Below are 23,589 nucleotides of genomic sequence, written 5' to 3' on the forward strand. Positions count from 1 at the left end.
AACCAGTGAACCGTAAACCTCTTCTTGTAGTAGTAACTTCTGAGTTTTTTAAGTAGATATAAAACTTATTAGATGGAGACCCTATTCTTTGAAGCATTTTTACAAAATTTGCTGTAATAGGGTTGGTAAGTAGGTCACCATCCAGTTCTACGGCTCAATAAAACCTGCATGCGCAATGGAACTGGTTGGTGACCTACTTACCAGCCCTATTGTTCGCACAATAATTTTTACAATTTTTTTTTCACTGCTAATACTATAGGAAGTATTTGTGTTACAAAATGTGTATGTCGTGAAACTATAATTTGATGAAAACTTCAGTCCGACTGACCGATGTGTTGTTGTGTTTGCAGAAGCCAGCTGTGCGGTGTACGGACGAGCGGTCAAGGATTACGCCAACGTCTACGACCCTGGGAGTCTGGCCTTCAAAGAAGGGGACATAATCACGGTAATGAGACACACGTGTCTTGTGTCAGTGTGTCTGCTGATCACACATGTCTTATATATGTCTGTGTCTGCTCGTCCTTTCTTCCATCACACGTACGCGTATCTTGAGTTATCACCTATAAATTCCCCATCAATGCATCATTCTAGCCCCACATTTATAACTTTCACCTACTGACTCATCTACCCTCGTCTGTTTCCTCGGCAATCAGTTCATTTTATCCCACGAGGGAAGTTTTCTCATTGTGCCCCATTGCCTCACATTATAACTACGTTATTTTTTTTTTTTATTCCAACACACCCCATAACAACCTGAATCTCCACGAAACCTTTGTAGCATAGATCAAGTTTTTAAAAAAAGTTATCCCCCTGATCCCGTGTCTCGCTATTAACGTCATTACAACATTCTTCAGAGGAAAAAAAAGGCCTCCGTGTATGTTGTTTAAAAACTCAAATCAAGAATTTTTTATTCTTGGTTATAAATTGAATTCCGCTCTAATACCACTGAGTGCTGCGGCTGATACAGTAACATTCCACGCTAGTAACTTCAGAGAGTAACATCAGAATCTTGTTAACGTCCCGTCGTGCTCTATACGGCCCTCGTGTTACGCTCGCGGTCTGCGCTGAAGTCGTGGTTGGGGGGTCCATTCATGTACACTGATGGATGTCCAAGCAGTTCTCAAAAAAAAAACACCGTAGCGGAGGTGGGGGGTCCATTCATCTAGAGAGACTGATGTCCAGTATCTATGTCCATGTCGGACATGTAGACTTTGCGGCGGTACAAACAAGTGATAGTCCGGTGCTTGATATGTTACACTTGCGGGAGCTTTCTCCCCTCGACAGCTCCTCGTTAAAACCAGGTCTTGATTCCCAGTCTGACATGACTTAGCTAAATGTACTATTTTAACCCTCGGCAAGCACGTGCCAACTACAACACACGAGTCTCGTTTTAAGCCTTGTTCTTTATTCAGTTGTTTTATCAACAAAATATCACTGCTTGAATTTTTTAAAATACAAACGCGGGACCTTTTAGATATAGAGTTTGAAAAACATGGCTTTGGTAACTTCTTTTAGGAAGCCTCGAGTATGAGTGGGTTAAAGACCGATACAAACAACAGCTAAAACAAGATGACACTTAGAAATAATATGCTGATATCTAGAAGATCATTTAAACTATGGCACCAAGAGCTGGTTCTAGCGAAGCAAGAACTACTGCAATGGGCACCATTGTAAGCCATGTTAGGGCGACATTAAGACTCAAGGTTTGGGCACCATTGCAACCTATGTTAGGGTGACACAAAGACCCAAGGCAAGATTTGGGCACCAGGAACTAGGGGCACCATTGCCATACTTCGTCCTGGTCACTCGACAGACTAGTGCCACTGGACAAGATGGATAGCAAAATTTTAATCATAACTGTACAAACTTAAAGTATTAATTATCGCATCCACATATTTTATGTGGTTAGGATTAAACTTATTTGCTGAAGTATCGATACTAGTAAACCAAGAACTACGGCAATGGGCACCATAGCAACATATATTAGGCCGACACAAAATGGATAACATAACTTTAAGCGTAACTTTACAAACATTAAGGTATTGATTGTCGCATCCACATAACTACATAACCGATAGGGTTAGGATTAAACTTATTGGCTGAAATGTCAATACCTGAAACACTAGAGATTTGATTATAGGATGCTATCGTCACCCATTATCCCTTGCTGGGGTCGTGTTGGGCCCCACAGTTGATTTTCTCATAATTTTCCGCCACCAGTCTCTGTCCTCTGCCGCTCTGAGTAGTTCTACAACAGGCAGCCCTATCTCATGTCATCCATCCAATGAAGTCTTTGCCTGCTACTTCTTCTCCCTACTGGCACCGTGCCCTGCATTATTGTTTTGAACAGGCCGTTGGCTCGTATGGCATGCCCAAACCATCTCAGCTTTCTTGTTTTGACAATGCTCAGTAGACTCTCAAAGGACCAATCACATGAGTGGTCTTACAGGATTACGTCTCGCCCAAAACTACCGAAATAACACGCTCCCAGCAACTGTTAGAGTAGGATAATGTTACGGAACCATGGTTCAGAACGTAGCAGTGTTTGTGCTAGAGCCGGCCACTGATTTGAACGGTCATCGTGGGCTATCGTGTTACCTGTGAGGTGTGGAAATTGGCGCGATAAGTTCCGGTGGCTGAACGTGTCGATCTACCTGGGGGGTTCGCCCTCACGGTATAAATAGAGCTCGGTACTCAGGTGAGAATAGGACCGTTAACGACGGAGGGGAGAGGTGAAAACAGAACTGCTAACGAGGGGGGATGGTCTGGAGGTCCACTGGCCTTCAAGGTGATAGATGTACCTGTATGTGGGTAGCATAAGTTGTTGTGTTTTACCTGTATGTGGGTAGCATACGGTGCTGTGTTTTACCTGTATGTCCCTACATCGTTGTACTATATACACCCGTATTTGGTACTAGGTGTTTGGTTTACCTGTATGTTCTAACAGCGTTGTACTATATACACCTGTATTTGGTACAAGGTGTTTTGTTTACCTATATGTGTAGGTAGTATGTTGTACAATGGAAGAGGTCACGATGTGTTTGTTTTTGTATGTTGGTAGAACAAGGTGCTTTGTACACGTGTGTGCTCTGGTTTAGACCGTGTGGCTCTGTGTGGCTCTGGTTTAGATTGTGTGGCTCTGTGTGGCTCTGGTTTAGACCCTGTGACTCTAGTTTAGGTCGTGTGGCTCTGGTTTAGATCGTGTGGCTCTGTGTGGCTCTGGTTTAGATCGTGTGGCTCTGGTTTAGACTGTGTGGCTCTGTGTGGCCCTGGTTTAGATCGTGTGGCTCTGGTTTAGACTGTGTGGCTCTGGTTTAGATCGTGTGGCTCTAGTTTAGATCGTGTGGCTCTGGTGTAGATCGTGTGGCTCTGTATGGCTCTGGTTTAGATCGTGTGGCTCTGTGTGGCTCTGGTCTAGATCGTGTGGCTCTGTGTGGCTCTGGTTTAGTTCGTGTGGCTCTGGTTTAGATCGTGTGGCTCTGGTTTAGATCGTGTGGCTCTGGTTTAGTTCGTGTGGCTCTGGTTTAGATCGTGTGGCTCTGGTTTAGTTCGTGTGGCTCTGGTTTAGATCGTGTGGCTCTGGTTTAGACCGTGTGGCTCTGGTTAAGATCGTGTGGCTCTGGTTTAGATCTTGTGGCTCTGTGTGGCTCTGGTCTAGATCGTGTGGCTCTGGTTTAGATCGTGTGGCTCTGGTTTAGATCGTGTGGCTCTGGTTTAGTTCGTGTGGCTCTGGTTTAGATCGTGTGGCTCTGGTTTAGTTCGTGTGGCTCTGGTTTAGATCGTGTGGCTCTGGTTTAGACCGTGTGGGTCTGGTTAAGATCGTGTGGCTCTGGTTTAGATCTTGTGGCTCTGTGTGGCTCTGGTCTAGATCGTGTGGCTCTGGTTTAGATCGTGTGGCTCTGGTTTAGACCGTGTGGCTCTGGTTAAGATCGTGTGGCTCTGGTTTAGATCGTGTGTCTCTGGTCTAGATCGTGTGGCTCTGGTTTAGATCGTGTGGCTCTGGTTTAGATCGTGTGGCTCTGATTTAGATCTTGTGGCTCTGTGTGGCTCTGGTCTAGATCGTGTGGCTCTGGTTTAGACCGTGTGGCTCTGGTTAAGATCGTGTGGCTCTGGTGTAGATCGTGTGGCTCTGGTTTAGATCGTGTGGCTCTGATTTAGATCTTGTGGCTCTGTGTGGCTCTGGTCTAGATCGTGTGGCTCTGTGTGGCTCTGGTTTAGATCGTGTGGCTCTGGTTAAGATCGTGTGGCTCTGGTTTAGATCGTGTGGCTCTGGTTTAGATCGTGTGGCTCTGGTTTAGATCGTGTGGCTCTGGTTTAGATCGTGTGGCTCTGGTTTAGATCGTGTGGCTCTGGTTTAGATCGTGTGGCTCTGGTTTAGATCGTGTGGCTCTGGTTTAGATCGTGTGGCTCTGGTTTAGATCGTGTGGCTCTGGTTTAGATCGTGTGGCTCTGGTTTAGATCGTGTGGCTCTGATTTAGATCTTGTGGCTCTGTATGGCTCTGGTCTAGATCGTGTGGCTCTGGTTTAGATCGTGTGGCTCTGGTTTAGACCGTGTGGCTCTGGTTAAGATCGTGTGGCTCTGGTTTAGATCGTGTGGCTCTGTATGGCTCTGGTTTAGATCGTGTGGCTCTGGTTTAGACCGTGTGGCTCTGGTTAAGATCGTGTGGCTCTGGTTTAGATCGTGTGGCTCTGTATGGCTCTGGTTTAGATCGTGTGGCTCTGGTTTAGATCGTGTGGCTCAGGTTTAGATCGTGTGGCTCTGGTTTAGATCGTGTGGCTCTGTGTGGCTCTGGTGTAGATCGTGTGGCTCTGGTTTAGATCGTGTGGCTCAGGTTTAGATCGTGTGCCTCTGGTTAAGATCGTGTGGCTCTGTGTGGCCCTGATTTAGATCGTGTGGCTCGTTATGGCTCTGGTGTAGATCGTGTGGCTCTGGTTTAGATCGTGTGGCTCTGGTGTAGATCGTGTGGCTCTGGTTTAGATCGTGTGGCTCTGGTTTAGATCGTGTGGCTCTGTGTGGCTCTGGTCTAGATCGTGTGGCTCTGTGTGGCTCTGGTTTAGATCGTGTGGCTCTGGTTTAGATCGTGTGGCTCTGGTTTAGATCGTGTGGCTCTGGTTTAGACCGTGTGGCTCTGGTTTAGATCGTGTGGCTCAGGTTTAGACCGTGTGGCTCTGGTTAAGATCGTGTGGCTCTGTGTGGCTCTGGTTTAGATCGTGTGGCTCTGTGTGGCTCTGGTTTAGACCGCGTATTACTACAGACACGATACATGTGTGGCTCGGCTCGTGTCGTACAACTAACTATAAGGTAGAAACAGTATCGTATCACCCACCTGTAGAAGTTAATGGCTGGAGTTCTGTTCACCTGTCTCAGGTAACCAGGTCTGTTAGAGGGCCAGTTGACCTTTCCTGTGTTGTAATGACCCTGTAGTGTAAACACTACTCCTCCCCACCCCCATTGTAAAACTTATCTAACGGCTTTGTGTAAACAAATAAAAAAACACAATGGGTCTGCTGTTCCGAGGGGAAACGATGTTGCAAGATGACCTTGACATTATTAAACGAGGTCATGCCCACAGTACGTAACGGCAATTGTACAACGAAGACTAGGGTCTATTGTTTTAATAAGTCGTTTGTTGGGGGAAATATTTAGATGTTTTACAGTATAACACAATTGTTTTAGTTCACAAGTTAACGCAAGATATGAGTTAACATGTTTGGGACAGTAAAGTTTTAAGGAAGGAATGATTTTGCATGATTAAGTTTATTAGACAGGAGGTGCAAGTTTTCTGACAGTTAAAAGCTTTTCAATGGTAGATCTAACTTGTTTACGGTTGATGTAAGTTTTAGTCTTTTCATCTAAGCTTTAGTTTTCGGACGTTTTCTTAGATTGTCTCAGTTTTTGACAGAGCTTTGGATGATTGAGGCTAGTATAATGTAGGGCTCATTTATTTTTACATCTGGCGTCGCGTTGGTCCGTGTTGATTAATAATTAATTCATTGTTTAATCTACATCGTGCTACCTTATTAATTAATAATTGATTAAGCTAACTCATTAGGGGCATTTGTTTTTTTCTTCTTGTGAATCAGCTGTCACCAGAGAAATTATCTTTTTATATGAACTTGTTATGTGATATTTTTTTCACACAACCTATAGGTTGGTAGGTTCAAGGTTTAAAATCCAACTCGTGAACCGAACTCGAGACTTTCTTTTACACGTGTACATAAACCTATACAATATGTAAAACGCCCGCACACCTGAGATCACCTGAAGCTACAGTCTATTTATAGTTAAAGACTTAATCACACGGGCCCCAAGAACCAAGGCCTGTAAACCTAGCATCGCCCTACCCCCACGAGTACCCGGATACTCTGAGTGAACGAGGACGCCGGAGTGGCGAACTCGCCACCCAGGGTATTACTCAGACCTTGATCTTCCTTACCCCTCCCCTCTCTCCACATTTAGATCTCTAGTTACTTTATTTTGGGGGCTAACCGACAATTAATACCACAATAATTGCACAGTTTTTTTTCATAGCTTATAGCTGGTGGTAAAGTTTGATGCACATGAACGCACCATCGCGCACCGCTGTTGAACAACTGTTTGGCGTTCAGCTGCGGTAAATTTGTTATGTAAACATTATCGTTATGTACGCAGTGGACTGAGCAGAAATATGGCGGAGACAAATAAGAGTTAAACACATCACTGATGCTTGAGGGATTGTTTTCTAAAAACTGACATTCACTTACAATAATGATACTTTTTTTTTTATTTGTTTGTTATAATGTGTTGTTTGTTAGGTTATTGTGACATTTATTGTGTGAATTGTGTCTTATTTGGCATTAATTATTATGCGGTTTTTTTTTTGGGGGGGGGGGTACTTTTCTATCAGTTAACCTTACACATTCGTTCGTAACCGAATAGTTGAGTATCACTACATCTATTCTTTGGTGAAAATTTGCGTATGTTTAATTTATGATAAATATATAATTATTTATCATATAACAGTACTAACCGTACAATATTGTCTAAAAGACAGCTGTAACATAGTTGACGACCAAACAATAGACAATATGTGTATATACTTCTGTCATACATACAATGTTGACCAACATACATCTTTCACACATAAAGTATTGACCTACATACATCTTTTACACATGCAATGTTGACCAACATAAACACACATACAATGATCTCCAATATAGACACACATACAATGTTAACCAACATAGACACACGTACATCATTGACCAACATAGACACACAATGTTGACCAACATAGACACACAATGTTGACCAACATAGACACACATACAATGATCTCCAATATAGACACACATACAATGTTAACCAACATAGACACACGTACATCATTGACCAACATAGACACACAATGTTGACCAACATAGACACACAATGTTGACCAACATAGACACACATACAATGATCTCCAATATAGACACACATACAATGTTAACCAACATAGACACACGTACATCATTGACCAACATAGACACACAATGTTGACCAACATAGACACACAATGTTGACCAACATAGACACACATACAATGATCTCCAATATAGACACACATACAATGTTAACCAACATAGACACACGTACATCATTGACCAACATAGACACACAATGTTGACCAACATAGACACACAATGTTGACCAACATAGACACACAATGTTGACCAACATAAACACAGATACAATGTTCAACAACATAAACACACATACAATGTTCAACAACATAGACACACATACAATGTTGACCAACATACACACATACAATGTTGACCAACACATACACACATATAATGTTAACCAACACATACACATATACAATGTTGACCAACACATAGACACATACAATGTTGACCAACATAGACATACAATGATCTCCAACATACACCTACCACCCATACCCAACAACGTTAAGGTGAAAGTGTCTCCCGGCGCTGTTGGTTAACCTCTGACCCCCCTGTTAGATAAGAGGTGTCGGCCTACACTGAGTCACCTGGGGAAACCGACTGCAGGTAACCCATGTGTAAACCTATACAGGTGAGAGGAGGGGTATACTATACACAAGTGATATAACTATCTTGATGTAGCAGAACGTTCTGGGTCACTGCATTAAGACTTGTTTACGCTTTGTTTTTCTCCTAGTGAAAACAAACACTAAAAAAACCCATCAAACTCGAGTACACTTGTGTAAACAAACATTTATTATACAGTACCTTGATGTTGAGACACTTTTATATTTACCTTGATAAAAAGGTTTACTTAAGGATAAGTTGATCGTGGGTATACCTTGATGCCTAAAAACAACGAAGCTCTAAAGACAATAAAACGCTATAGCAAGCACAAAATTATTAACAAATACTGAACGTTTACGACTGGAAGTTAACATATATAAACCTTTTTTTTTCCTATTCAAAAGCAACACACGGAAGCTTTATTTTTTTATCTTTTAAACTCAGCCTACTACTACTTTACTTGCTATCTATGTTCAAAATACGATTGCATATTAATTTTCGGTTACTTAATTACTTTTTCTATGCGGTTGATTTTAAATTTTAATTAAAGTTTAATTTCTAATTAATTTTCTAGCACCTGTAGTTCGTTTTGCGTTAACATTCCCATAAGGTGTCGACCCTATAAACTAATCAAAGCGAGAGAATCGCTTTATTAATTTCTCTTTTTTCTCTATAGAGTTATGTACCTTGCCTAGCCTATCAGGGGAAAGAATCCATTTTTAGAAAAGCGGGGAGAAAAATCCTCACAAGTTCAGTTGTATCGTTTAAAGTAGAACCATGCTTCCAGGATCTCGCGTTGAACGAGGAAAGGACGCGAGCAGAAACTACTCACAGCTTTGATGATAATGAGAGGGGTTTTGCGTAACCCCCTCCACCCCTTGTAAAGATGAATGAAAATAAATGTTTGATGGCGGGCGTTTGAACTCTGAAGAACGATAAGAGAGCGAGGGCTGATTTTTTTGTTAGTGTCGAGGGTAGTGTGAGGGCTGATTTAGGTAAATAAGTAGTGCTATGATTGATTTAGCTAGAGACGTAAGTAGTGTGAGGTCTGATTTAGTTCGAGGCATAGGTAGTGCGAGGGCTAATTTATTTTTAGAGACGCAGGTGATGCGCTAGCTGATGTAGATGCTTGATACCATAGCGTTAGGTTTTACTTAAGTTTGTCATGCTACTAATGATCAATGAAAAAGTCCACAAGACTCGCTTTGCTACTGAAACTACATTGGATACTAGTTTAAAAATAAAAAACGAGGTTGGACGTTGCTAGAACGTACAAATCTAGACCAAGAGTCGTGTTTTATTACTGCCGGTTTTTAAAATGTCAACAGTGTTTATCTAGCCAAGTTTACTCATACTGGCTATCATATTTCCAATTTTTTTTCCATTAGCAGACAAGTCATCTCTTCTCGAGAGATATAGCGAGGGTGGATACCAGCGAGTAACGAGATAAAAATATAACTCGAGATCCTCCCAGTCTATTTATAGTCTGAGTCATTACTACTTATCGGGTAAACAAAAGTGACTCGTTTATCTGACCGTCCTCTGGGTCGCAGTCACGTGATTTGTGTACACCGTACACCCTCACATATTATATGTGAACACGACATTCCTTAACATTTTCTGAGTAAAACTACACACCCTGGCAAAAGCAGTACATAACATTACTGGGTATTCCAGCAGTTGTATAAGACATACCTTTCCTATCTTTTTTTTCTTCTTTTTGTTTTCATTGACGACCAACACTACCAATGTCCACACCGATAAGATTTTCCCGATTTATACAACCACCTATTCGATTCTTTTATTTTATAAATAAATGGAATTAATACTTTAGAAATGAAACCTACCCTAGAAGTTATACCACGTAGTCTAATTCTATTTAAGACGGAGGGTATTGACCTCTTCAGTCGAAATTTCTCCCTCCTCTCCCTGCCCCCTCCCTACTAAAAAAAATAGTGACCTTTGATCAGTCTGAGAATGTGTTCGATATCCGCCTGACTTTGTGATCGATAAATCATCAATCACATTAAGTGTTTACGTGCGGTATTATTTCCTTATAAAGCTTTTGTCTGCGGAGTCCCGTATTTAGCCGCCTATAATGAATCATATTTTTTTTTCTTTTATCATGGATGTTTAGAAAACCACCTTTCTCATGAACTCGCCTAGAAACACCAGCTCTGGTTGCCCGGCCTAATGTTTACTCACCTTCTAAGACTTTGACAAAATTTATATTACTTTAATTGACATGCTTATGCTTAATTATACTTAATGACACTAATTAATTTATTGGCTTTAAGAATTATACAGACTTATAAGATAAGATCCCAGTGTCTGGTATTGTAACATATCTTTGTCTGGCTATTGTATTCAGATGTGACAACATTCATTACTTAGATAGCCGCATTGGGTTTAGTTTTCGTTTCGTTTCGTTTTTTATTTTTTTACTAGCCGTCCCGGCCAGGCCCTGCTCTGGCTTCTGTGTAAAACCTTTCTGTTAAAGACCATTACCTGTGTGTTTAGTAATCATCATAAACCCGGCATTGCACACCCAAACACAAACCAAAACAACAAAACGCAAACATAAAGCTAACACAATTACAAATACAAACGAAAACAAAAACCTAACAACTAACCCAACCACAACCACAAACACCAATACGAACACAAAGAAAAAAAACAAACGAAAAAGCAAACGAAAACAAACCAAATCCAAATGCAAAACCAACCACAAACCCAAAGAAAAAAACACAAACGAAAAAACAAACGAAAACAAACCAAATACAAACGCAAAACCAACCACAAACACAAATACAAACACAAACGCAAAGAAGATAAAACACAAACGAAAACGAAAAAAGAAAGAACAAAAACGAACCAAATCAAAACGCAACCACTAACGCAAACCCAACCTAAACACAAAGAAAACACTAACGCGAACATAAACGCACAGTGCTCAGAGTCTAGCCCGGGGCGGAATCGCCTGTTTCAGCTTAATAAACGACTATAGTACCCCAACTTATTCATAGTCTTTTGCACTCACTTTAATGAACGTAGGCGCGAAACCGAACACGGGAGGCCCGGGACCCCAAATAGCACCCTGTCTGGGCGCCAGAGGACGCACCATGACGTCACCGCCTGATTGAACTTAGTAAACGACTATAGTACATAACTTATTCATAGTCTTTTGAACTCATGCGAACGTATATACCATAGCGTACACCGGAAGGCCCGGGGCGCCAAACAGCACCCTGTCGGGGTGCCGGAGGACGCCCGGATTTGATTCACTTAAAGTCTATAGTAACCTTTCTTACCCATAGTCTATCGCACTGTTAAAAACAAAACTATGCAGCATAGCGCTCACATGATAGCCCAGGGTGCCAAATCGAACCGTGCAAGGGCGCCGGCGGACGCGCCTGTTTCAATTTAGTGAACAAAAATGATAATACTCCAAGCTTATCCGTAAATGGAAAGAAATAAACATATAGGATTTGTAGGACCTGGCTCATTAAATGTTATTGATTTAAAAAAAAAAAATATTGAACAGTATGTTCAGTGTATAGAATAAATAAAAGGCAGTGTTAAAAATACCTAACGACATTGCACTTAATCAATCCCCGCTAATTATGTAATTATTTTTTTTTCTTAACACCAAAAACAAAGTAATAAAATGTAAATTCTTTCTTCTTAAGAATTTTTTTTATTAAAGGGAAGTAACTGTGCAGTCAATACATTTCCGACACAATTTTAGAAATTTTATAAACGTCGATACACTTTTTAAAAATTTTATGTCGCGTTCATAATTGAAAATTATTCTTCTAAGTAAATAGAATGAAAATTGTTTTTAAAGACTTTCAATGGTAATTTTCTGACTCGTACATTTAGACTATGAGCACGATAAAAAATCTAACACTTAAATCCATAGAACTGTCAACGACAAACATATGCATTACATACAGAACTGAGCTTTATATATTAGATTTTTAATTTTTCTAAACAGTTCAAGAATTGTATTTGTGGTTCACGTTATGGAAGTTAGGTAATGGTTATCATGAAGGTAATAGATTAAACTGGACACACGAAAAAATGGGATAGTTCGTGGTGGTTTTAGTATACCCCCTTCCCCTCCCCCGTTTGGAAGTTGGTTAACGAATATCAGTCTCAACTATGAACAGTCAATTCGGCGTGTGATCAGACGATTTGATGTGACTTGCCAATGTGAATAGACGTTTTGGTGTATGAATAGGCGCTTTGTTGTCCGAATAGTCGAAATGAAATGTGTATTAACTTATGTGAATGTAATGTGTGAAATGCAGATTTGGTTGTTAAAAGACGATTTGGTATGTGGATAGCTGACTTGGTGTGTGAATATACAACTTAATGTGTAAACAGCTAATTCGCTGTGTGAATAGCCGATATTCTTTGATCCCGAGTGGTATTATGTGGCCTGGGATCTAATTGAATTACACCCTCGGATACACAAATCCTCGCTCATCCTTGCCGAGGCTGGGAGGTCTGGCCAAGACAGTTTCGTGATGAGGGGCGTTACGCCACCCGGCTTATGGATTGCCTTGTGGGTGCTGAAAGATCACTCACGTGTAGGGATGGGGGACACTCGGTGTGTGTGAGTGAGTGTGTGTGTGAGAGAGAGAGAGAGAGATTACTTCGAGCAAGGTGTTAAAAGTCTGCGTTAAAACTATTGACTAAACTGGTTTAACTTTGGTTGAGCTGTTCAAAACTTGGTTGGACTTATCATATTTTAAAAGTTTTCTTCTAATTACAATGGCGTGGTAATTAAGCGGACGTAAACTGGTAGTATTTTCAACAAGTACATTTTTTCCCCATTCATTTTCTCGACGCCCTCCCTTCCGCCCACTTCGCAGAGGTTTACACTCATTGTTTTTCATGCGTGCTGAGGTTGTTGTATACAAATGACGTGTAGGACTGGTGAATTTAAATTGTGGATAGAAGGCCGAAGTAGAGATTTTGTGTGTGGAGGTGGTGTCTTTTTCGTTCATTGGTGTGTGGTGTGGTATTTTTGTGGCGGGCTGAGTGCGCCACGTAACCTTTGGGGTGGCACTGTGGGTTGTTTGTATGTGGTTGTCTGTTTTGTGGTTGTTTGGCGTGTGTGTTGTGGTTGGTCTAAGTGTATGGTGTTGTGGTTGTTTGGCGTGTGTGTTGTGGTTGGTCTGAGTGTATGGCGTTGTGGTTGTTTGGCGTGTGTGTTGTGGTTGGTCTGAGTGTATGGTTTTGTGGTTGGCTTGGGCGTGGTTTGTGACACGTGACATGTTGTGTATTACTTCATTTCTTTGACTTGACACTACGGATTGCGTAGACTCTAATTGTGTTTACAACTCTCAGACTTTAGTCTCGCTAAAAAAACATTTCAGTACCTGAGCGCACGTGGGAGTCAATGAGCTACACGACTCTTTTAAAAAAATTGTTTTAAACCAAAACCCGAAAACTAATTTGGAGCCCTCGCCACCAGATGTGACAACGACTTCCCTGTTTATCACTGGAAACCTTTCTTTTGTTTTGGGTAACCGGAAGCCCCCAAGTCCGCCGGCTATCTGAACCCGCCCTCGGCACTTCCTCGTGTCATGGACGCCACGAGTACCACTCCTCCCAGCACAATGCCTTTTTATCTGGGTACTGTACTAAGTAATTACCCGTTGACCAGTTACATCTGGACGATGAATGTGTTACACGAATACATCTAACAGGTACTTATGTTGTTGTTGCGCCATATACTCAGTCATCGCATGGGATAAGGTTTGTGTGTGTGTGTGTGGGGGGGGGGGGTTACTTGGGGACGAGAAACTCTTCTTTATTCCATAAGAGAATATATATATAGATGCTAAGTATATTGACTTTTTGTCATGTAGGCCTATCCCTTGTTCAATAATATCATTTAGGTCTTGATGTTGTTATGCCTCCACCGCCATAGTTCTGCAATGTCCAGTAAGTTACTTTAGCCAATTTTTAGTAAGGTCCTTTAGGCCTTGATAATATTTTGGTTTAGAAGCCTACTTTTAAACATACTAAAACACTGGACTCGAAATATTCTGAAGCCCTCGCCAAGTCCTCTAGTTTTAGTCTCAGTATATCTTCTAAATTATGTAGCCTTATCCATGTTGACCCCGTAATGTATTGTAGCCCTAGTAACAAGAACTGTAGCCCTAGTCCCGCGATGCCCAGACCTACTCTACTGTCCTGCTTCAATCTGTTTGATTTAGCGATCGGCTCCCTTACACCGGAAGTGCCATTAAAGACATAAAAAATAGTTAGTGTCTCGCGTGATTCCACCCATCCCGAGACAGATGTTGCGGCCCAAGTATCGCCTTCCTAAAAAAACTGAGCAGCTCTGGCGAGGGCGAAAAACATCCACTGAGGCATTAATCTCTTTTTTTTCTCTCTCTCTCTCTTTGTGTTTTTGATTTTCCGCTACAAAAATTAAAATAAACAGATCTTTTAAGTTTTTAGTTGTTTGTATTTCCCGTCTAGAAAGTTCACAGAAATACTTTTTTTTCTGCGGATAGATAGCGCTTTAAAAAAAAAACCACGGCTAAGACTGTATAAAAATAGTTTTGAATAGTTCAATAGCAATTACAAACACGTGTTCATCGCCTTACTTTGTGCTGAAAAATGACGCGTCTTCTACTGAAATAACTCTGGATACCCCTGACACCCGGTGAAGTCACTGAATTTAATAGACACACCACCTACATCTGAAATATTTATTACCCCCCCCCCCCCCACACCCCACCCCGCCCCCCTCACACACACACATCTATTTTTATGCCCAAGTCATCTCGAAATATCGTATAAGACGAGGAAGCGTCGAGTGCGGAATTCCCGCTGCGGGTGCCGTCTTGAGCAGGAAGCTGGTCATGATAAGCAACTGGGATCTAGTGAGCGGCTGATTGCATTAAAACACACGCGCCTTCCACGGAATCAATGCTCACGCACGGGTTGACTTGCTGGCCGGCGGAACCACTCATGCGTGACGAGCGTAGAAATATATATAGAAGGATCGATTTTGTTTTTTACGTGATTAAATTATATTTTATTTTGTTCCTAACTTGATGTTCGCGGTATATTACGTCGATGTTAAACAGATGGCATGTGCGTTTAGTTTTATATCCGTAATTAACGGTTATCTCCTCCGCTCCTCCTCACTTTATCCGCCTCTCATGTGTCTCAAAATTTGGTCATTTCTGCCCTCACCCCCACACAACCAATTGCAATCATTGGATGTATTATTTTTTTGTATTATTATTATTTTTTATAATTTAAAAAGTATTTTGATATACATTTATTTGAGTTAGTTTAGCGTAATGGTGTCCCACGCGGTGTTTCTTTCAGGCATCTTTTTGGTGGGGTGTGGGAAGGTAGGAGGGCTTAATGAAAACATAAAATTTATGTGGAAGAAATATACATTGACCATTTTAACTAGAGTCCGCTGCCCCTCCCCACCCCCCTCCCGGAAATGTTAAGTACACTCCACCCACCCACCGTAGTCCCTGAGATAAAAAATATCTGAAGGTACCCCTGGTCCCAGGATATAGGATTGTTGCACTCTATCATATCAATAACTAAATTGATGAGTAAATGGGTGGTTGGATGGGTGGGTGAGTAGTGGATGGGTAGCAGCAGAGACGTGCTTTACCACCAGGGCCGCACCACGTTAGCCCATTCTTGCCCACCCACCCCCTCCATATCTAAATCTAACATTATGTGAAACTAACGTGATTTTTACCGCCCCTTGTTCCTACTGCCGTTCCACCCACCTTCCCCCTTATCCCACGAGTTTTTAATCAAGAAAAGAGTTTTAGTGTGCCGAATTTCAAAAGAAAAACAGTAAAATTCTTGAGAGAATGGAGTAGTAGTAATCGTACATGTTAAAAAGGGTGACTGAAAAAAATTCGCAACGGAAGACTGCGCACAAATAAAAATACGCATGGGTATCTTTTATTTACTTAAAATTTTAAATAAATGAATGACCACGTGTACACTGTAGCATAAAAAAAATTGTCCTTTTACGATGACCAAAACATAACCAGAGTTTCTTCCAGGCATCTCTCTCCCCCCCCCCCCCCCCCCTAAAAATTTTTACCGCCCCCCCCCCGAACAAAATGAAATTTATATAATTTATATAGAAAATATATACTTTTAACAGTGTCCGCCCCCCCCCCCCCCCGTAGAAAATCTACCGCCCCCCCCCCCCCCCCGAAAATTTCAAGTGCCCCCCGGAGAAAAAAGTCTGGAAGAAACACTGAGTATAATTAGTTTTTATTTACGCGTTTCTCGGTTTGCGCAGTTTTCACTGTTTATTTTCCCATTGCGCATTCTTCCAAACTTGCGAACAAAACGTAAAGTAGAAGAAGAAAAAAATTCCATCCATCTCTACATGAGTTGAAGGATTTTGGCCTGCTACACCGCCTTCTTCCACTTGTCTTCTGTTTTTATGTCTGGACTCCGAGCTGCCGTAGGGCTGTCTACAAATAAAAAGCCATAGGCCTACAACCCCCGCAAACTACAAAATCTCTTACGCCATTTCCGGGTACGTTTTTCTTCAGCCGCCCAGCCCGTAAATGGATCAAAGCAGTGTGCACTTCGCTGAGGGTTGTACAGTAGGAAGTAGATCATCGGAGGTACGGGCGTCCGTGTGATTGGGTGCTCCCTTACCGTAGGGGCGTCCGTGTGATTGGGTGCAACCGTGTCGTATGGGCGGTTGTGTTAATGGGTCCTCCTGTGTTGTAGGAGCGTCCGTGTGATTGGGTGCTCCCTTGTTGTATGGCGTTCGTGTTACTGGGTGCTTCCGTGTTTAAAAGCGTCCATAATATTGGGTGTTCCCGTGTTTTAGGGCGTCCATAATATTGGGTGTCGCGAGGGCGTCCGTGTTATTGGGTTCTTCCGTGTTTTAGGGCGTCCATAATATTGGGTGTTCCCGTGTTTTAGGGCGTCTGCATTATTGGGTTTCCCAGAGTGATAAGGGCGTCTGTGCTACTAGGTGCTCCCCTTGCTTTAGCGGCACAAGAGTTCACATATGCTCCTGTTTTACTCACCACAACCTCGCGCGTGGCACGTGCTTCAATACATAGACTAGACACGGCGTGAGATTTTGAAATGGCCTTGAAGTATTTATGAGAGAATATTAAACACATTTACTGCAGCTAATTACGTCCGGCTGTCCATGTGAACATCTTCATCCTACCTTACTCTAAACTGCCTCAAGCGTTTGTTTGTTGTTGTTTTTTTTTTTTGTTTAACTTGAAAACACCTGTAGACTTCACCCATCTATAATTATTAGATCTATAAGTAATTATTATAAGCGATTAATTGTAAAAAAAAAACCAACTGAAATGGTGCCTTGAGTTTAGAGTTGATTTTTTTTTCTTTTTGGTTATTTAGAAAAGAATTTTGTTCACCCATCAATAATTATTAGATCTATAAGTAATTATTATAAGCGATTAATTGTAAATAAAAACTGAAATGTTGCCTTGAGTTTAGAGATGATTTTTTTTTTTATTTAGAAGAGAATTTTGTTAAACGGAATGGAATCGTTAGTTTGTTGCATTCGATTGACGCACCTGTGAATTAAAATAATTACAACATAGGTGCATCGGTGTGGGTTGTTTTTTTTAATTCCGTCACGTAAAGGGAAGCAATTTGATTCAATCCCCGAGCATTTACGAGTGCTGTAAAACGTTTGGCAGGCGAGATATTTCATTTCCGGTTTGCCGAATCAGTTTGGATTCATTGAAAGTTTAATTTTGTGTTGGCTCTCCCCCTGCAGCTGACCGGAAGTTGTACGTTGTTGAATTGTTTATCAACGTCATGCCGTGTGCGCGTTCGTTACGTTAGGGCTAAGGTTTAGATTTTTTTGGCTACAGGTTTTTTGTTTGTGTCTCTACAGGTGCTTGAGCAGAAGACCGACGGGATATGGCGAGGGTATGTTTTCCACGAGGGCAGGATGGCAAAGACAGGCATGTTTCCTGCCAATCATATCGTGCTCATTGATAGTAAAGGTGAGTTAGGATTTCTGTAGCATGGCCCCAAGGGGGGGGGGGTGCTTAAATAAAGATAATAAGGCAGAATTTTTTCTGGGCAAACTATTTTAATTAATTAATACATACTTTGAGAATAGCAAGAACTATTAAATTATTTTTTTGTTGGTTAATATATTTTTTGTTAGTTAATTTAATAACACAAGACCATTGCTAGATTTGGGCGTCCTATAGCGACTCAAAGCTTGTTTTTTTTTTTTTTTTTTTTTTCTAAACTGAAAATGATTTTGGCATATTGCTTCTTTACTTAATAAAAAATATATTTAAAAATTGCACATTGAGAGAGTGGGTGGGGGTAACAAGACAATCGTGTTTTTTTTTTCCACGATGACCCAAACAACCCCTCCTTCTCATTCCGCTTTTATTTCCCGAGGGACTCGAATCTTGTTATTTTTTTTTTCCGATGGCCGAACTCAGCCATTGATTCTTTTTTAATATACGAGTAGTTTTTTAAATGTAGTCTCCCCTGATTAAATAAATATTTTAGCTCGTCTTGTCTGTACAGGAATATAATTTTTTTTTTTTTTTTTTTTTTTTTTTTTACAATGTAACGAATGCATTTCCCCAGTGGTGGCCAGACAACAACAGCAGCAACAACAGCAGAAAAAGACCGGACACATGTACGGTCCGGTGCCGGACCTCCTGAGCCGGGGACCGGTCTACAGCCCGGCGCACCAGTACAACAACAACAACGGCGGCAGCGAACGGGGCTCCATCGAGAGCTCCGGCACGGACGACAGCCACCCGTCCACCCCGCACAGCTTCCCCTCCACGCCCAGCTCCAACTACCCGCCGCCGCCCTCCTCCCTGCTGGCGTCGTACCCGCCCCGGAGCCCGCTGACCAGAGGTAAGACTTCCGTTATCGTCCTAACACATTTGATCAGCAAATGCTGACCATATGTCACACCTGTAGTTTCAACAGCCCGTCCTATCTATTAAAAAGCCATTGTTTATTTATTTATTTATTTTACTGTAAAACGAACAAAATATGAAATGCAGTGTGGTTTATTAAAAAAATAAAAGAAAATAAAACGTTATTTTTATCTTCTTGATGAAATGCTCTAATAATCAAGTAAAGATTGTGGGGGTAGGAGCGTTACAAATTAGGATAGATGAAGTAGAGTTTATCTGTTTCTCTGGACAGTACGCCCTGCTTCCTCAAGGACACCCAAAGATGCTGTTTAGGTGAAAATTGTCTGCACAGCTTCAGGTGTGATCGGCAGTTTTTGTTGGTGCCGCTTTGCTAACGTCTTTTCTTCTACGATCTATATTACATCTATGGCAATACTCGTATAACAATGTGTTTAAAAATTAAGTGTACTTCCAATTAAATTAGCCTCACGAACTAAAATTGAAATGATTTCAATCATTGTTCATGAATAATGAATATTCTGTCATCAATTTTTTACTTTTTTCTTATCTGTGAAACCCATACAACTTTCTACAACTTTCCCCTGTATACTATGACCGCACGTTCCCTGTTAAACACGTGATCAATGAGCACTCACTCCCAGGCTCACGTGACTGGTGTTTGTGGTCCGACAAACTGGCCATAAAACAACGTCATTATCTACCTAGTTACCGCCCTTAATTATTGCCCCTGTCTTAACCGTCGCTTCTCGTTAACCAACCGTTCGTTCCATGATCATCTTATATCCGTCAGATCTAAATACTGGAGGCTGGTGGTGGGGTAGTTAGCAGTACTAAAATTAACATTAAGTTTGCAGTGTTGCCATTGGCTAGTTTTGGAGTTTCAAGAGCATCCTCCACCCAGTTACATAAGCACATCAAAGTTATTTTGGCTTAAGCACACCCCACTTACACAGACGCCCCCCCCCCGACACAAACGTCGTCCCCCCCTACACAAACGCCCCCCCCCCCTTACGCACACGCCCCCACCCATTAGATAACACAAAGTTCTTAGACCCCCAGATTTAAGAACGCCCCCTTTACCATGTTACTTGAACGCCCCACCCCGTAACTCAAACGACCCACGCCAAACCACCCCGAAACATACACGCCCCATTACACTGTAATACGAACGCCCCATTACACTATTATACGAATATCCCCTGACTAAAATTTTTTAACTTACTTCAAGATTTATTTTCGGCCTGGTGACGCATCCGAAGTTTGCATAACAGGTATACGTTATACATGGATACTAGGCCCTGCACAGTTTAATCTGTGCCTAGCATGGTAAGTCTTCCGCGGAAATCGTTCTCCGCCACCCGACCCGCAAGTACTTTCCGGGTGCCGGAACCGGACTGCACTTTCCGATGCATAGTCCGGGAAATATTTTGCGGGAACTAGCTCCAAAAATCACCCAAACCGCCACATTCACGTCCGATGAACAACGTGACCCAAACGTGATCCTAAGTGGTGAGTGACCTATCAGAAATTATAACCTCTGCAAATGGGGGTCGCCGCTCACGTCTAGGTCAATTCGATCCCCTCTCGTTGCTTTCAAGAACCGAGCGCAAGGGCGAGGGCTGGAGTTATTTAGAACTGCAATTCCTCAGTAAACTGGCGATGTCGGTTTTAATCTTACTCATTTACTGGAGCTTTGCTGCCGTTGCTTATGCTTCTTTTATGAGCCCTTGTAGACACGCTTCTACAGCCCACGCAACTAGCTTGATTTTTAAATCGTAGGAGGAACAAACGCAACAAGTATATTGCTTAGGTCTTTGACGGAATATTTTTTTTTTAAATTCTAACAATTAAACCCAATCTTATATATATATATATATATATATATATATATATATATATATATATATATATATATATATATATATATATATATATATATATATATATATATATATAATGTACAATTAAACCCAATCTATTATATATATATATATATATATATATATATATATATATATATATATATATAATATTTATACCATTATTTTTTTAAAATAACACTTTTCTCAAAAGACAAAAACTTAAGTGTTGTAGTATGCAGCTGAAAATTTTGAATAAAAATTCACGAGATTTTGTCTCCGTTGCCTGCTGGCTAATAATTCCAAGAATGATCGAGTCCATCGATCTCTGTTGTTCGTCGGGAGAACACAAAACTACGTCAGGCGGTTTGTTGATTTGATTTGCCGTCGTCGTGTGGCGATTGTCTAGAGAAAAAGAAGTTATGTAAAAATAATTGGGCCTTTTCGTAATTAACGCTTAGTCTGTGAGATTGTCGGGTGACTCATGGTTATATGTGTGTGGGCTGCAGCCGGTCTGAGAAATTAAACCCCTTGTGCTACTCTCGTCCGGGGTGGTTTTTCTTTATAGTTGTAGGCAGTATAAAGCGTTTCCTGAGTGGGGAAAAAATCGATTGATGTTTGGGTTTTTTCTTACAGGATGTAAGTCCGTACCTTAATGTTATAAGGCAATAATAAACATCAATGTTGGGTTACATGATCTATGATATCAAAGGGGGTTTTAACTTTCGCAGATGGGGCCCCTTTCATCAAATACGAGTTATATATCGATCTTATGGAATTGATCCCTTTAATAGGATGTATTCGAATATGTTTTATACATTCTCTATTTTTATTATTCATCTTAAACCACGTACAATAGTCTTTTTTAATAGTTGCAGTGACGTTTAGTGTTAAAAGTAAAAGATAACCAAATTCTGCTGAATACATTGAGAACTAAAAACATGACAACTTGTTGCAGTTCTGAATTACCCGCAATGTAACGCCGAATACATTGAGAACTAAAACACTAACATACACAGCGGCGTGCACTAGTAACTTGTTCTTTGTTATCATCCCCCTCCCCCCACCCCACCCCCCATCCCCTTTCACACACACACACACACACACACACATACACAATCATCTCCCTCACCGCGACTTTAACCATGACAACACTTGTTGCAGTTCTGCATTACCCGCAATGTAACGCCTTAGACAAAAGTAGTGTAATTTAAGGCGCCCGGGTGTGTAAACTATACGCCCCGAGGCGTAATTCTAGGAGCCCCGCGGTGATAGTTGGCGCCCTGTATCGTAGTTAGGCGCCCTGTGTCGTAACATCTTAACATGTGACGTAAATAATCGCACTGTGGTCTTACTAGGCACCCCGTGGTATAACATAAACTACTAACTGGTCAAGAAAATTTGAACTAGGGCATCCCAGGGGAGGTGGCGTCACATAGGCCAGTATCCCGTGGGTCACCGGGGTCATCTTTGTAAGCCAGTTTTTGTTCATTTATTTTAATTCACTCAGGCCGGCAAGCGTAAAGAAATAACGTTGTCAGCGTGTTGCCTCTGGCCCACCAAGCGAGGGGGCACGAATCGATAACGGTTCTGGTCCCACACCCACTCGCCTATCTCCTCGCTCGTTGCTCTGGAATTGGGATGTGAACATTCAGAGATCTCGTGGAATTATGGTATTCCGTTTTGGTCAAGTTTCAAGTTTTCAAGGCTTTTGTTCTTGCTTTGAGCTTATGTTTTACAGATCCGTGTCTGGCAGCTGGGTTTTTGTACATACTGCTAGTCACTGACTTATACCTAGTCACTAACTGACCCATGCCTAGGCACTAACTTACCTATGCCTAGCCAATAACTAACCTATTCTGACCTATACTGAGCCATTGTCTTTGCCTTGATCTTAATACTTCATAATCCTGTACACACAAAAAATCGATTTAATAAGACTGACATCGCCTGAATGTTCTTTTCAACACCTTGTATATAAAAAAAAAGTTAAAAAAATATATAAAATATAAAAAATTATGTTGGGCGTTTCGAGTTTGTATATGTTATGGCTGATTGATTATTGGATCAATTGTTTGATCATTCGATCAAGTAAATCGATGGCTCACACGGTAATGTAATATATTTGTAATTTGATATTTTTACGCGTATTTAGTTGGGTTATTTTTTTTTCTAAAATATAACAAAGTGCCTTATTATTCCTCGCTAAGATGTTAGAAATTTTTTTTTCGCTGAAATACAATTAATTAAAGTAAATTATTACCCGCTAAAATTTGATAAATTGTTTTTTTCCCACTCTGAAATGTAAAAAAAAAATCGTCTTTATTATTTCCGCTAAAATATAACTATCTCGTAAAATTTTGCGCCCATGGACGGGCATGTTAGCGCCCGAAGAGGATAATTTGGCACCGTTGTGTAATGTTTCTCTATTTAAATAATTTTTAAAAGGGGGCGGCTTTATTTTTTTTGCCCACCCCATCCATGTACATTATTTTTTAAATTCAAACCCCCCCCCCCCTCACACTTTGCACCACCCTAGCGACGCCACCATGTTGTTTTGAGACGCAGCTGTATGCACGAACTGATGCGTTGTTATCGATCGTGTGTAACTACAGCATGTTTATCGACCCTCGCCTGTTGATTGGATATTAATCAAAGATGATTTTATTCGCTGACTTAATTAATTACTAAAACTTGGTTTTGTGCGTGATGATTCGATAATTCACTAGTAGTATGTTCGTGTTATT

At 41.2% G+C, this 23,589-nt stretch overlaps 1 protein-coding gene across 4 annotated transcripts in view; it reads left to right on the forward strand.

The window, feature by feature from the left end:
- Positions 1-23,589, forward strand: part of LOC131950075 (uncharacterized) — a 178,245-nt gene that overhangs the window by 111,741 nt on the left and 42,915 nt on the right. For all 4 annotated transcript variants that reach the window (XM_059312111.1, XM_059312114.1, XM_059312115.1 and 1 more), the window contains 3 exons: positions 351-445; positions 17,960-18,071; positions 18,679-18,957. In XM_059312111.1, the coding sequence (XP_059168094.1) occupies positions 351-445; positions 17,960-18,071; positions 18,679-18,957 (486 nt within the window). The remainder of the gene's footprint in view (positions 1-350; positions 446-17,959; positions 18,072-18,678; positions 18,958-23,589) is intronic.

Source organism: Physella acuta, unplaced genomic scaffold, assembly GCF_028476545.2.
Source record: "Physella acuta isolate Inbredline_101_S28 unplaced genomic scaffold, ASM2847654v3 ptg000733l, whole genome shotgun sequence".
Lineage (NCBI taxonomy): Eukaryota > Metazoa > Mollusca > Gastropoda > Physidae > Physella > Physella acuta.